This window comes from Carcharodon carcharias, chromosome 14 (assembly GCF_017639515.1).
Source record: "Carcharodon carcharias isolate sCarCar2 chromosome 14, sCarCar2.pri, whole genome shotgun sequence".
NCBI classification, from domain to species: Eukaryota; Metazoa; Chordata; class Chondrichthyes; order Lamniformes; family Lamnidae; genus Carcharodon; species Carcharodon carcharias.
In genome coordinates, this window is record NC_054480.1 from 43720743 (window position 1) to 43735712 (window position 14970).

At 42.1% G+C, this 14970-nt stretch overlaps 1 protein-coding gene across 1 annotated transcript in view; it reads right to left on the reverse strand.

Moving 5' to 3' along the window:
- LOC121287345 (serine incorporator 1-like) overlaps nucleotides 1–14970 on the reverse strand; it is a 43160-nt gene that overhangs the window by 14486 nt on the left and 13704 nt on the right. The window contains exon 5 of the mRNA XM_041205132.1: nucleotides 14540–14677. Within this exon, the coding sequence (XP_041061066.1) occupies nucleotides 14540–14677 (138 nt within the window). The remainder of the gene's footprint in view (nucleotides 1–14539; nucleotides 14678–14970) is intronic.

A 14970-nucleotide genomic window follows, 5' to 3' on the forward strand; every position in this document is an offset into this window, starting at 1 on the left:
AGATGCACTGAAGGTCAATGCCAGATAGCTAGAGATGCAAGATTAGAATTGGCTGTAGAGACAGAGCGCAGTGACGTTGTGAATTTGTAGATGACAAAGATATTAAATTTGATGAGTAAAGGGGAAAGGAACGATTGTAGGTCCACTTGAGCAGAAGTGCCAGACAAGCAGGCTTAATGCAGGGCAGGATGTGAGCAGCAGAATTCTGGTTAAGTTGGAGTTTATGGAGGCTGGAGTATGGGAGATAAACAGGGAAGGCTTTAGGGAAAATTGTCTTAAAGTATAAGGGCTCAGCGAAAATGAAGGCAGTGGTAGAGGCAGGCAATGTTATCAAGATGAAAGTAAATAAGTGTTGGTGATGGATAAGATACAGTTTGGTGTACAATTTGAAACAAGATGTTGAGGTTGCACAAATTAGATCGGAGCGTGTGTGAGGATTCAGAGAGGGATGGTACTAGCAAATGTGTACTTTTTTGGGGTGGAGAGTGGGAACCGAAAACAATAGCTTTTTTGATATATTGGGAGAAATTTGGGGTTCATCAAGTTCTTAATGTCAGACAGGTAGCTGTAGGGATAAGAAAGTGTTGAGAGGTAAATATGAGTGTCACACACTGATCTCATGAGTTTGAATGATTTCTTCAAGGAGTAGCTGTAGATGACAAAGAGGAGCAGGCCCATACAGCACCAGAAGCTGCCATTTGAGATGCATTTTATGAGACAGGAAATTTGGAGGAGGATGGTGCGATCAAACATCATTACATATCATACAGGTCGAGCATCCTTTATCCGTAAATCCAAAAAACAGAACACGTCCAAAAACTGCATTTTTTTTTAAACCTCATCGACTTTTATCATGGGAAGTCTAGTTGTTTATCTGCACTTGTTAACCTTGCAGGGATTTTTGTGGTAAACATGTCAAAAAGAAACTTATTACAGCTACCCTGTATTTATTAGTCAGTGATGCATCTTACTTCCTTAGCCATTTTATTTACTTCAGACTATAGCTAGCTTAGGCTATTGGAATGCAAGTTTATATGCAGTATCTGAAAACCAATATTATTTGAAATACAAAATGCAAATGGCCCCGAGGTTTCAGATAAAAGATATTCAACCTGTATAATATTAACAGCACATAAACAGGTAATCCGACTGAGCAGATTCATGAGTGTTCATGGTCCACATGAGCCTCCACCCACTCCTTCATTATTAACATATCATTCTATTCCTATCTGCATGTTTGACAAAGTCAAATAGGACAAGAAGAAATAACATGCCAAATTGGTGACTATGACCAAGATGAAATCAGTTCTATGAGAAGGGCAGTGCGAGCAAAAGTACGAAAGTTCGAGTACCTGAAGAGCAAAGAGAGGGCAGTGACAGGGCAGAGGTTGAAGAAATGCAGGAACTAACTATTTGGGGATAATCACGGACATCCAATCTCTCTAATCACTATCTCCCCTCAAGGACAGTCTGAGGGTCCTCCGTTTCTTTCTGGAACAGAGGCCCAATCAGCTCCCAACCACCAGCACCCTCGTCCACCTGATTGAACTTACTCTCACATTGAACAACTTCTCCTTTAACTCCACTAACTTCCTTCAAATGAAAGATGTTGCTATGGAAACCTACGAGAGTCCTAGTACAACGCTTCTCGGACTTCTGTTCTCGCCGCATCTTGAGATCCACACTCAGTGCCATGCACCGCTATATGAACACATTCAACCTCTCCCTCCAGCAGCACCAGCTCACCCTATCTCTAAGCCGTCCTTGCCCCCAGTTTCATTTTATTCTTCGTCTCATCCGATGCTGTAACAAGAAACTTTGTCTCTTTCTTTCAGATGCTAAGGAACGCAAGCTCCAACAACTCATTGATACCAACGCCAATCTAGAGCCCTCCACCCCCAATCTAGAGCCCTCCACCCCTTCCCATCTTCTAATCCCAGCCCCTGCCGTGTATTCACCATGCCCACTGACCTTCCCCTCTTTGATGCTGAACATTCAGTACTCAGCAAAGGACTCCATTTAATAACCTTACGCCCTCACCTCAATGAATTCTGGGCTCGGCACATAGCTGAACTCTTCTTCCACCGCCTTCATCTCTATGCTCACTTCTTTGGGCAGCAGTCCTTCCCCCGTTCAACAGATCCTTTCACCCACCTCTAGTATTCTCCCTATACCTAGACCCCTCCCTCTGGCCTCTTACCTGCTCGTGATCTTTTCATTGAGAACTGTCAGCGTGACCTCGGCTGCCTCAATTTCCCTGCTCCTCTCATCTACTCTAAACGGTCTCCTTCTGAATTTGTCACACTTCATTCTCTCAGGACCAACTCTGACTTTGTCATCAAACCTACTGACAAAGGTGGTGCTGTTGTTGTCTGACGTGCTGACCTCTACCTCGCAGAGGCTGAGCGCCAACTCACAGACACTTCCTCCTACCTCCCCCCAGACCATGACCCCCACCACTGAACATCAAGCCACTGTTTCCAGGGCTGTCACTGAGCTCATCTCCTCTGGAGATCTTCCCTCCACAGCTTCCAACCTCATATTATCTCAACCTTGGACAGCCCACTTCTATTCCTCACCAAAATCCACAAATAGGACTGTCTCGATAGACCGATCATGTCAGCCTGATCCTGCCCCACGGAACTCATTTCTTCCTATCTTGACTCCGTTCTCTCTCCCCTTGTCCAGTCTCTTCCCACCTATATCCACGATTCCTCTGATGCCCTACATCATATCAACAATTTCCAGTGCCCTGGCCCCAACCACTTCCTCTTCACCACAGACATCCAATCCCTCTACACCTCCATCCCCCCCACCAGGATGGTCTGAGGGCTCTCCGCTTCTTCCTTGAACAGAGGCCCGAACAATCCCCATCCACTACCACTCTCCTCCATGTGGCTGAACTTGATCTCTCACTGAACAATTTCTCCTTAAACTCATCTCACTTCCTCCAAATAAAAGGTGTGGCTATGGGTACCCGCATGGGCCCCAGTTATGCCTGTCTCTTTATGGGGTACGTAGAACATTCCTTGTTCCAGTCCTACTCAGGCCCCCTCCCACACATCTTTCTCCAGTACATCAATGATTGTTTCAGTGCCACTTCATGCTCTCCTCTGGACCTGGAAAAATTTTATTAATTTTGCTTCCAATTTCCACCTCTCCATCACTTTCACATGGTCCATCACTGACACTTCCGTTCCCTTCCTTGACCTCTCCGTCTCAATTTCCGGTGATAGATTGTCCACCAATATTCATTACGAGCCCACCGACTCCCACAGCTACCTTGGCTACAACTCCTCACACCCTGCTTCCTATAAGGACTCCATCCCATTCTCTCAGTTCATTCGCCTCTGTTGCATCTGTTCCGATGATGCCAGGCTATGGGTCCTGACAACAACCCAGCAATAGTACTGAAGACCTGTGCTCCAAAACTAGCCGTGTCCCTAGTCAAGCTGTTCCAGTACAGCTACAACATTGGCATTTACCTGACAATGTGGAAAATTGCCCAGGTATGTCCTGTCTACAAAAAGCTGGTCAAATCCAATCCAACCAATTATTGCCCCATCTGCCTCCAGCAAAGTGATGGAAGATGTTGCTAACAGTGCTATCAACCTGCACTTAAACAGCAATAAGCTTCTCACTGACACTCCATTTGGATTCTGGCTAATGGCACTCGCTCCTGACTTCATTATAGCCTTGCTCCAACCATGGACAAAAGGGCTGAACTCAAGAGGGGAGGTGAGACTGACTGCTCTTGACATCAAGGCAGCATTTGATCGAGTGTGGCGCCCCGGTATCTGGCAAGATTGAAGTCAATGGCAATCGGGGAAATGTCTCCTGTGGCTGGAGTCATACCTAGCACAAAGGATGTGGTTCTTGAAGGCCAATCATCTCTGTCCCAGGACACCTGCTCCAGGTGTAAGTATCCTAGGAACAACCACCTTCAGCAAGATCCGGACAACATTCAGGCTTAGGCTGATGAGTGGTAAGTAACATTTGCTTCATCAATGACCTTCCTTCCATCATAAAGTCAGAAGTGGGGATGTTTGTTGATGATTGCACAATGTTCAGTACCATTCGCAACTCCTCAGATACTGAAGCAGTCCCTGTCCGCATGTAGCAAGATCTGGACAATATTCAGGCTTGGGCTGATAAGTGGCAAGTAACATTTGCGCCACACAACTGGCCAGGCAATGACGATCTTCAACAATAGAGAATCTAACCATCCTCTCTTGACATTCAGTGGAATTAGTGGTGAATTCAACAATGCTTGTAACATCCTGGCGGCTTACCATTGACCAGAAACTGACCTGGAGCTGCCATATAAATTATTGTGGCTACAAAAGCAGGTCAGAGGCTGGGAACTCTTGAGGTGGGTAACCTACCTCCTGACTTCCCAGAGCCTGTCAATCACTTACAAGGAATAAGTCAGGAGTGTGAAACACTCTCCACTTACCTTGATGAGTATGGCTCCAACAACACTCAAGAAGCTTGAAACCATCCAGATCATATCAGGCCACTTGATCAGCACCCCATCCACCAACTTAAACATTCACTCCCTTCATCACCGATGCACAGTGGCAGCAGTGTTTCCAATATACAAGATGCACTGCAGCAACTCACCAAGACTCCTTCGACAACATCTTCCAAACCCGCGACCTCTACCACCTAGAAGAACAAGGGAATACCACCACCTGCAAGGACCCCTCCAAGCCACACATTATCCTGATTTCGAACTAAATCACCATGCTTTCAATTTGCAGGATTTAAATCCTTGAATTCCCTTTCCAGCAGCACTGTGGATGTACCTGCATCAGATGGACTGCAGCAGTTCAAGAACAATGCTCACCGCCACCTTCTCAAGGGCAATTAGCGGTAGACAACAAAATGCTGGCCCTGCCAGCGACACCCAGATCCTACGAAATAATTTTTTTAAAAAACTAAAGCCCTCTGGAACTGATGGCCTACATCCTAGGGTCTTAAAAGAGGTGGCTGCAGAAATAGTGGATGCATTGGTTGTAATCTTCCTAAACTCCTCAGATTCTGTAAATGTCCCAGTGGACTGGAAAACCACAAATGTAACACCACTCTTCAAGAAAGCAGGGAGAAAAAGCATGAAACAATAGGCCTGTTGGCCCAACATTGTCATTGGGAAAATTCTAAAATCCATTAAGAAAGTCATAACAGAGCAGTTAGAAAATCATAATATGATCAGGCAGACTCAGCATGATTTTGTGAAAGGGAAATTATGTTCAATAAGTTTATTAGAGTTGAGGATGTAACAAATAAGATGGATAAATGGCTATCAGTAGATATAGAGTATTTGGATTTCCAATAGGCATTCAATAAGGTGCCAAATAAAAGGTTACTGCACAAGTTAAGAACTCGTGGTATTGGGGTGATATATTAGCATGGATAGGGGATTGGCTAATATGAAACGAGTCAGGGTGAATGGGTCATTTGCAGCTTGGCAAATTGTAATTAGTGCAGTGCTATAGGGATCAGTGCTGGGGCCTCAACTATTTAGATTCTATATGAATGACTTGGATGAAGGAACAAAGAGTACTGTAGGCAAATTTGCTGATGATAAATGGAGAGAAACTGCAGAATGTTGCGGTACAGAGGGATCAGGGTATCCCTGTACATGAGTCATAAAAAGTTAGCATGCAGGTAAAGCAAGTAATTAGGAAGCAAGCAAATGGAATCTTGACCTTAATTGTGAGGATGGAGTATAAAAGGAGGGAAGTCTTGCTACAATTTTACACAGCATTGGTGAGACCGCACCTGTGTACAGTTTTGGTCTCCTTAATAAAAGGGACTTATATTGGAAGCAGTTCAGAGAAGGTTCACTAGGCTGATTCCTGGGAGGAAGGGGTTGTCTTATGAGAAAAGGCTGAGCAGATTAGGATATAACCATTGGTGTTTGGAAGAATGAGGTGTGATCTTATTGAAACAAATAAGATTTTGAAGAAAATTGACAGGGTAGTCGGTGAGAAGATGTTTCCCCTTTTGTGGTAATCTAGAACTAGAGAGCACAGTTGGGGTGTCCTACTTAAGATGGAGATGAGGAGAAATTTCTTCTCTGAAGGTCATTAGTCCTTAGAATTCTCTTCCACAGAAGAGCAGAAGAGGCAGTGTCATTTAATATATTCAATGTTGAGCTAGACAGATTTTTGATCTACAAGGGAGTCAAGGTTGTGGGGGTCAGGCAGGAAAGTGGAGTTGAGGCCACAATCAGATCAGCCATGACCTTACTGAATGGCCGTCAGGCTTGAGGGGCAGAATGGTCTTCACCTGAACCTATTTCCTATGATCTTATGTTTTGCTGTTACCACTCCCTCCCAGAATCACAGTAGGATTCCCTTTCTCAGTTTCCACCACACCAGCCTCCACATTCAATGAATCATTGTCCAATATTCTCGCCTCCTCCAGCGTGTGATGCCACCAAGAATTTTCCACTTCCCTCACAGCATTTCGAAGAGACCACGCTCTCCGCGACTCTATGATTCAATCCTTAAGTCATCCCCAACACTTTCCACCTTCACCCCCTCCACCTACAGCATCTTCCCATGCAAGCATAGGAAATGCAACACTTGTGCTTCACCTCCTCCTTTCTCACTATCCAAGGTCCCAAACACCATCTCTAGGTAAAACAGCAATTTACTTGTATGTCTTTCAGTTTAGTATATATTTCCTTTACATTGAGATGACCAAAAACAGATTAGGTGACTGCTTTGCAGAATACCTCCATTCAAGCCTGACTCCAAACTTCCGGTCACCTGTCATTCCGCTCCTATTCAGGCCTCTCTGTCCTCAGTCTCCCACACTATTCCAATGAGGCTTAACACAAGCTTGTGGAACAGCATCTCATCTTTTGATTACGTACTTTACAACCTTCTGGACTCAACATCGAGCAAGATAGTAATGCATTTACTAACAATTAACTTTATGCTAAAGCTTGACCAAATTACTATTGTGCTTTGAGAACTTAGGACAGTTCTTTTTCTGTTAGAATAAGCAAATTTTATAGTAATCATGCTTTCCCAGACAGTTCTATCAAATTGAATGAGTTGAGATTTCTGGGAAAAAAAATGAATTGATCTAAGTTACAAGAGCTGTTTGTGTTGAAGAGAGAGAGAAAGGGTACCCCTAGGGGGTTAATGAGCAGTCGACAAGCAGCAGCAGAGAAAATGTGAGCTTTCGTCAGTTTGAAGATCCCTATAGGTGGAGCCTTCAAGATCCCTTTATTCCCCACTGCTACTCGAAGCTTCGTCTAGAGTTAAGTTCAATATTATAGGAGTATCAATACATACCTTTATACATGTTTGTTTGGGTGCAATAAAGCATTTGTATGTGAGCTTTAATGTGTTTCCTTCCCTGAATTGTCTTTTGTGTGTGTAGTTGAGCACTTTAGAGTCAAAAGCCCCATATTAGATTAAAGGAAAAGTTTATTCAAATATTCCAAAGTTTTGAGTACAAGGTTTGAGTTGAGATTACTGGAAAAAAAAAAATCGGAATTTGAAGGTAGTGTAAAGATAAAACAGGGCTTGCCTTTGTTTGAGATGAACCAACCCTTGTACCACCCTCTTGCAGACTAGTAGGGAATAACCCTCATCATCATCTTCCAAGCTGATTGGGATTAATACATACGAGTTAGTATTCTAAAATTCTGAGAAAAAGAAATTACTTGAAATTCAGAAGGATTCTAGGAAAACGAAAAGACATAAACACAAGGTCTAGATGGTTCCAATGGATAAAAAGGGGTTTCTTAAAAAGAGATGAATTAAATATTAAAGGAAATCTACTTTCCAAAAGCACTGGAATTTGAATTGGGGACAATCTTGAGATGTAAAATGCAGTGTAATTTAACAGATTACTTTTGAATCACTAGGATGCTATCTAAGATAAAGAATGTGCCAATAAACATACAGAAATTATAACTTGGATACAAATCATTACACATGAAAAAGAGGTTGTTTTAATTTTTAAAGTGTAAATTACAGTTCTTACAAAGTTTAAAAATTTGAGGTTTGGTTCTTGATAAAGTTCTCAAAAAGGGAATTTTCATTTTAAAAGGTCTGACAACAATTGGCACTAATTCAAATGCTGCAAGCTTTTTTGTTTGTAAGTCTGTTCCCAAAATATGAAGCTAAGCTCAAGACCTTGGCAAAGTTTGGCAGAAATCCAATTTTTGGCCGAGTTAATGAATCTGGGATAATTCTAAAAGAAAAGGGTCAGACACAATTTAGTGGGTTACTTTTAAGACAAAATCTTTGAGAAGAAGAAAAGGAAGCAAAACATGTCAATACCTGATTTCTGTTTTTAAAACTGTTATGAGAATATTTTAAAGTCTCTCCAGGCAACCTGAACAAGATAAGATGGTAGCTGTTGCAAGTATAATGTGGTATGAGGCAAGTAGGAGAATGAGTTAGGGAAAGAGGACATAATGTACAAATTGTTTTTAAGGGAACTGAATTTGATAATCTGGCCATCAACTGAGGCATTGGAACTGCACAGGGGGAGATAAGCAAAGATCTAGAGAGAGATCACCGTTGAAATGGAATAATTAATACGGCTTAAAGAGTAAGGAAACATTTTAAACAATCAAGACAATAGAGAAACTGAACTCAAGAGAACCTTAGGCTGATCATGGTCAGGAAAGAAAACTTAGAGGTAAAATTATGAAGAATCTGTAGTTCAGGAATTGAAATGTAAGGAGAAATAGTACTTAACAACAATTTACCACAAGATGGATACAGGTAAAGGGAAAGCTGGAAAAAGGCTAAATAGATGTATTACTGATTATATTAATGTGCCTGTGAGCTACAAAAAGTAAAACCATAGGATTAACACCATGATGATAGCCAGAGTTAAGCGGTTCCCAGAAAGAACCATCACTGGAAGTGAAAATACTGAGCCATTGAAAGATAGGATAAGGAGGTGCACTGTAGAGTTGTGTTGGCAGTTTAAGGAATTGAGGCCTGACATGAGACAGCAGCAGGGGAGAGTAAACTGAAAGGAGTGGGGGTGCCTACCCAGATGGATTCAGATCAGGGAACTAATTTCACAGGTAGAGTCATTAAAGAAGTGTTTAATTTTATGGAGATTAAACAGAAATTCCATATTCCTTACCACCCCCAGGTCCAGGGATGGTGGAAAGGATGAACTGAACTTTAAAAAAAAAAATCAAGAGACAGAGAACAGCCCAATATTCTAATGCACTGTGGATTACCCCACACAGGACCAACAGGTTCAGCCCATTTGAAATGATAACAGGTAAGGGCCATGCAATTATCTGAAGGTATTATAGTGGGAGGTGTAGAGCCACAGAAAGGAAAAATACAGGACAATGTAAGGGAATTAAGTAGGCAATTACATGAACTGAGAGAGGAAGTTAAAGACTGACAGATGATTAAGGATATGGAAGCAGGCAAATCCAAAGAGCAACAATGGACCATACCAGGTAATTATGACAGGTGATACATGCGCACTTGTAGATACGAGAACGGGAAGTAAATGGAGGCATTACACACAGTTAAAGATACATGACAATTGACCAAGCGGTAACCCGGAGAACGGGAGCCGATGTTAATGTCTCCACAGATCTACGATCCTGATCGTGGGCTTATCAGTACTGGCAACATCACTACTCATCCCGCACCGCATGGACAGTGCCGAATGCGACACGCAACGGGGAATGATAAATGTAACAGTAGGAGAACAAGTGCTTTCAAATTGTAGTAAGGGTTTGCTTCAGATCAAGCATGGGAGGTCCGCCACTACCCAGCCACCTCCCACCTCTACTTTCACAGTCTGAGTAGAGATAATTGAAGCCCCTCAAACCACACCGACTGATCCATCTTATCCGACTATGCATCCAGGACCAACGAATGGTTTGGTACTGGTTAATCAGAAGTTTTGTATGATAATGTACACCATGAGCTGGTACCCATAGTCTTGAATGTATCCGGTGTCGTCCTGCCCCAATGGTGCTCAGCCCATACCCAAGCACTCTATACGGCTCTGATGCGCCAAATGATGACTGAAGCAGTTCAGTTCAGTGGCGAGATGCGATCAGGCTTGGGAGGGAACTGCGTTAAGCACAGCCTGATAAATGATGCCACTATGATATTCAATATAGGGACATCATTGGTTAATCCAAAGTCTGGCTACCGTGCTCGAAAGTCATGCGGGGACTATCAATAAATTAATTGAAATAGGGAAAAAATATTTCAGACGAAGCAAGCAGAAATGATGTATGCAACACCTATGGATCTTGGGCACTGGAACAAGCCCAAGAAAATTTAAGACAAACTAAAGAAGGGGTAGTCCCTTTATGGGTAACTAATGAGCATCTATTGAATCTCTCACAACGCAGGAATCATGACTTGACCGGTTACCAGCTCAGGGGTTTAACATGTGTATGTTGAATGTATAGTGAATATAATATGCTAATAGGCATTGTATTAGTAATACCTGTCATATCTATGTCAATGACATAACTCAGTCAAGACGCCCGCAGTGACTGCTGGTACGGGACCCCAGCCATGGGGCCCGTTTGTACACCTAAAAATGGACTTTATACAAATGCCTAAATGTATGGAGTATGATTATGTTTTAATTCTAGTACGTTTGTTCTCGCGATGGGTGGAGGCGTATCCCACCTGACGAAATGATGCTGTCGTTGTTGTAAAATTGTTGCTCATTTTACTGCTAAAGTGATAAAGGAACAGTTGAAGGCCTTACAATGCAACCATTACCTTTCCTGACCACACCACCCCCAGTCTACTGGAGCGGTGGAAAGACAAAATGGTATTCTGAAAAACAAACTAGCTAAATTACGTGAAGAAACCAGTTTGAAAGGGCCTGAAGCTCTACCCTTGGCGCTCATGACTATGCGCTCTCACCCTAACTGTCTCAAGGGCTTGCATATATAGGTAGTAGAAGCTCAGAAAAAGCCCACCATTGAAGACTGCCATCAATACCAGCCTGGGGACCTAGTCCTAGTAAAGACATTCAGGAGAAAGAACTGTTTGGAACCTCGATGGGAAGGGCCTTTCCAAGTCCTGCTCGCCACCCATATGGCCGTAAAGTTTGAAGGACGCCCTTGTGGATCCACGCATCGCACATCAAGTGGACGCTGACCTCGGACGGAAGTGCTTGTGCAAGAACTTTAATTGAGCCGTCAGAATGCTGACTCTGATTTGGATCCTGTCCTGTGTGGTCCTTGCGGGAGCATGGAATACCAATTCTGCGGTTCAACGAATGCAGGCCGTAGCCTCGCAAGTTAATCGGACTGAATGTTGGATTTGTACTCATTTTCCTCTATGCAAAACAGCAGCTGAATTGCATGAGGGTGGAAAGGATCCTACCTTGTGCTGCTAACAACTCGAACGGCCCCGAAGATTAAAGGGAAGGAAGACTGGGTCCATTCCACTCGTTGCAAAAAACATTGTCCAGCAGTCCTATAACCGTCGTTATCAGTGAACTAATTTGCATTATGTATCGGATACTGCTTTTGCTATATTGTGTGAAGTATACCCAAAGGATTCTCACCCCAACACTTTTTGTCTTTATGCCACGCTGATACTAGACAAGTAGGACAGGGCACCTGTTGGACATGTGCCCAGACTCCCCAACATGGAGGTGAGTCAAGCACCTATCAGGCAAAACCAATGACTGAGGAAGAAGTGAAGGATCTCATGAATTTCTACATCCAGTCAGATGATGCAGAATCCAATATGTTCAGGGGATGGTTCCATCGCTCTCCACCTGCTAATTGTTGGAACTATACAGATCATGGGATAAAAATCAAGCCTCCTCAGGAGCCGATAAACGGTGTTCGAAACTTGCAACCAGTACCTATAACCTGGGACAGCATGTTATGGATAAAGTGCAAGAAATAAAGTTGGGGAAAGATTGAGTAATTTTTATAACAAGGATTTCTGGTGGCTACAGTAATGGGGTGGTACTCCGGTTGGGGAAGTTGGCTGCTGTATGTTTTAATTGGGTTGGTCATAGTAAGTGTTATAGGGTGTTATGCATGTGTTGCTCTGCGAATTTGCTGTTCCCAGATTATTAACAGTGTCTCTACTGGATTAGGAGGAGTCCCAATTGTTCCCCAAATGATGCGCACTGGCCCCAGTGAAGCCCACAGGTGGGGAGAAAAGGTTTACCCTGCCAGAGATTGGCATTTTCCTTATGGTTATGAACCCCCTTATGATAATGAAGATACTATTCCTCAATGGTATTAATCTAGAAGATTAACAAGGAAGGATTGTGGGAGAATAAAATAAATCTACAGGATAACAAAGGGTTAAGTGGTTAAACCATAGTGGAATACTACAACAAAGTCTCCTTGCACCAGTAGCAGACAAACCTGCGCTGTCAGCCATTGGGAAGGAAGAAAAACAAGTATCATAAACAAACTACCAAGAGTCCTTGAAACAAAGTTAGGATGTCTGTTATCAGCACAAGAGACAGGGCCTAGTCATGCTATCTGTTGTCTGTCACAGATGGGCTACTCAAGGTTTTGTGTAACTACTCAAGGTTTTTGCATTATTATAAACTAAGGCAGAACAATTGTATGGATGTCAAAGATAAAATTTCAATGTTATAACTATGTGTGCATTCTGATGCTTCCTCAGAGTGCCGGCTAGCTCCATTGTATGCTGCTGGGCTCTCCGTGATATCATGATTCAATAAAGACTTCCGAGACAAACCTCCTGGGTCTGAGTGTTCACTCCATTTTCCGCAACACTTTCCCAGACAGTTCTATCAAATTGAACAATGTCATGGTGTTCAGAGATGAAACGGCTGTGTTTTAAATGTGCTAGCAAACCTTGAGAGTTAATAGTTTTGACTACTTCAGATAAGACACTATCAACTAACAATAGCTGGTGGGCTAAAGATACAAACTCAGTTGATAGAATGCCAATGCAGCTGAGTCCTGCTGAATATCAGAGGTTAAGGACTATGCCAAGCACCCTCCAACTGATGGAAACTGACTGAAGGATGTTTAAAGATGATTGGAACTACCAGGGCAGACTTGTTTAAAAAAAGGGCTCAGCAGGTGATAAGCTATATTGACCCAAAACAAATACTAATTGGATGATAAGGTAATTTCAGTACACCATCTAGTCTCTTCCTAGAATGGAGGTATAAAAGATATTGTTAATAAAAGTGTGGTGTTGCAACTGTAGGGAAAGAGCGACTTGGTCAGTCAACATGAAATTGATTGCTTGCAGGTGTTTGTAGGTATTTCACTTGCTTCATTTTTTGAACAATTTGTTAGTGGTAAGTAGTCCATAGCAATAAGCCTTAGGTTTGTATTGCACGTCTTGATATATTTCGTGTGAATGCACTAAGGTTGGATAACTAATCCAAAGTTTGAGTGCACTCCGTTATTCCCAGTGATTCTCATGTCTGAATCAGAATAAGTGGACCAACAAGTTCTACGATCATTACCTCCATATCTACATCCTGATCCTGCTCATTTGTTTGTTTAATTACTCTTGTTTTTGGACCAAAGTTGTTTGTGATAGTTCTGCTTTTTTTCATTCATTCATGGGATGTATGTGTCGTTGCCCATCCCTAACTGCCCTTGTTCAGAGGGCATTTAAGGGTAAACCATATTGCACCTCTTCTCGATTTGTTGTGTCTTAACTTGTCCCATTATCAACTTTACTTTGCATCATCACACCTTTTTTCATTTAATGTCTCCTGTTTTCCACCCTATTACAATCTTTTCCTTTCGTTCTCCCCCCACCCCCCAAACCCACTACTCCTTGCCTCTATAACTGAACTTAATTCTGTTACATTTTTAACCTTCCCCAGGTGTGATGAAAGGTCAATATGTAGCTTTAACTATGTTTCTCTCTCCACATGTCACCAGATCTGAGTATTTCCAGCATTTTTTATTTTTATTTTAGATTTCCAGCAACTGCAGTATTTTGCTTTGTGACAGTATGTTATTACATCAACATACTATCTTCTTGAATGAGTGTTAATAGAATTTGGAAGCTAAAATGATTATCTTTATATTCCTGAATATAATTAAGGTTGGTGCACATTACATCTAAATTATACAAGTAGATTAGAATGCTATGACAATCTTGTTCAAAAAGTCTTCAATACCCTCAAACTATTCTTATCTAAAATACTCCTATAGGTCCTGCACAAGAAAAATCTGCCAGCTCAAAAGTAGATTTATCCTTGCTACTGAAGAATGAATGGCACATTACCTAAATAACCAAGAGCACAGTACAGGGCATTATGTATGCAAAATTTTTCCTGTAAACATCTCCACTGATGATCAGAAATGCCAAATTAACTGAATTGCTACAATTAGATTAAGCAGTTTCAATACATAGTCTTAACGATAAAGTGGTAATTTTATACAGCATTCTCTACAAAAGCACATTGTATTGAACTCATTGAGCTTTTGAAGAAACTTAATTTCTAACAGCTCGATGTGAAAGTTGTTGAGTATTTCCTAAAGACTGTTTCCTGCAAGTACAGATTTTTACTTATTACTCACCTGCATACCAGCATTTTGAATTTCCGTCCTCCATCTTTCCTACCCATGACTCGTTCCATGAATGAGCAAAATCAACCAACAAAACCAACTGGATTAGTATGAAACAGAATGCGCCAAATGTACCAATGGCAAACAAGGCTAAAGGGAAAAAACAAACAGAATTTAGAAAAATTGATGTTTAACATCTAAGAAAAGGCATTGCTATTTCATCTCTCCCCTTCTGTCGCTCTTCCCTAAACTCCTACTTGATTGCTCTTCCCCTTCTTTGCCCTTTATATTTTTTCCTCTTTCCTATTCTTACACTCCTACCATAAATTTCAAAAGTCAGACCAACAGGTACCATGCAGCACGCAAGCTGGCTCTGGCTCAACTGGGCTCATGTTGTATACAAACCACTATGAATGACACTTTGGACAACAACAAATTAGCAG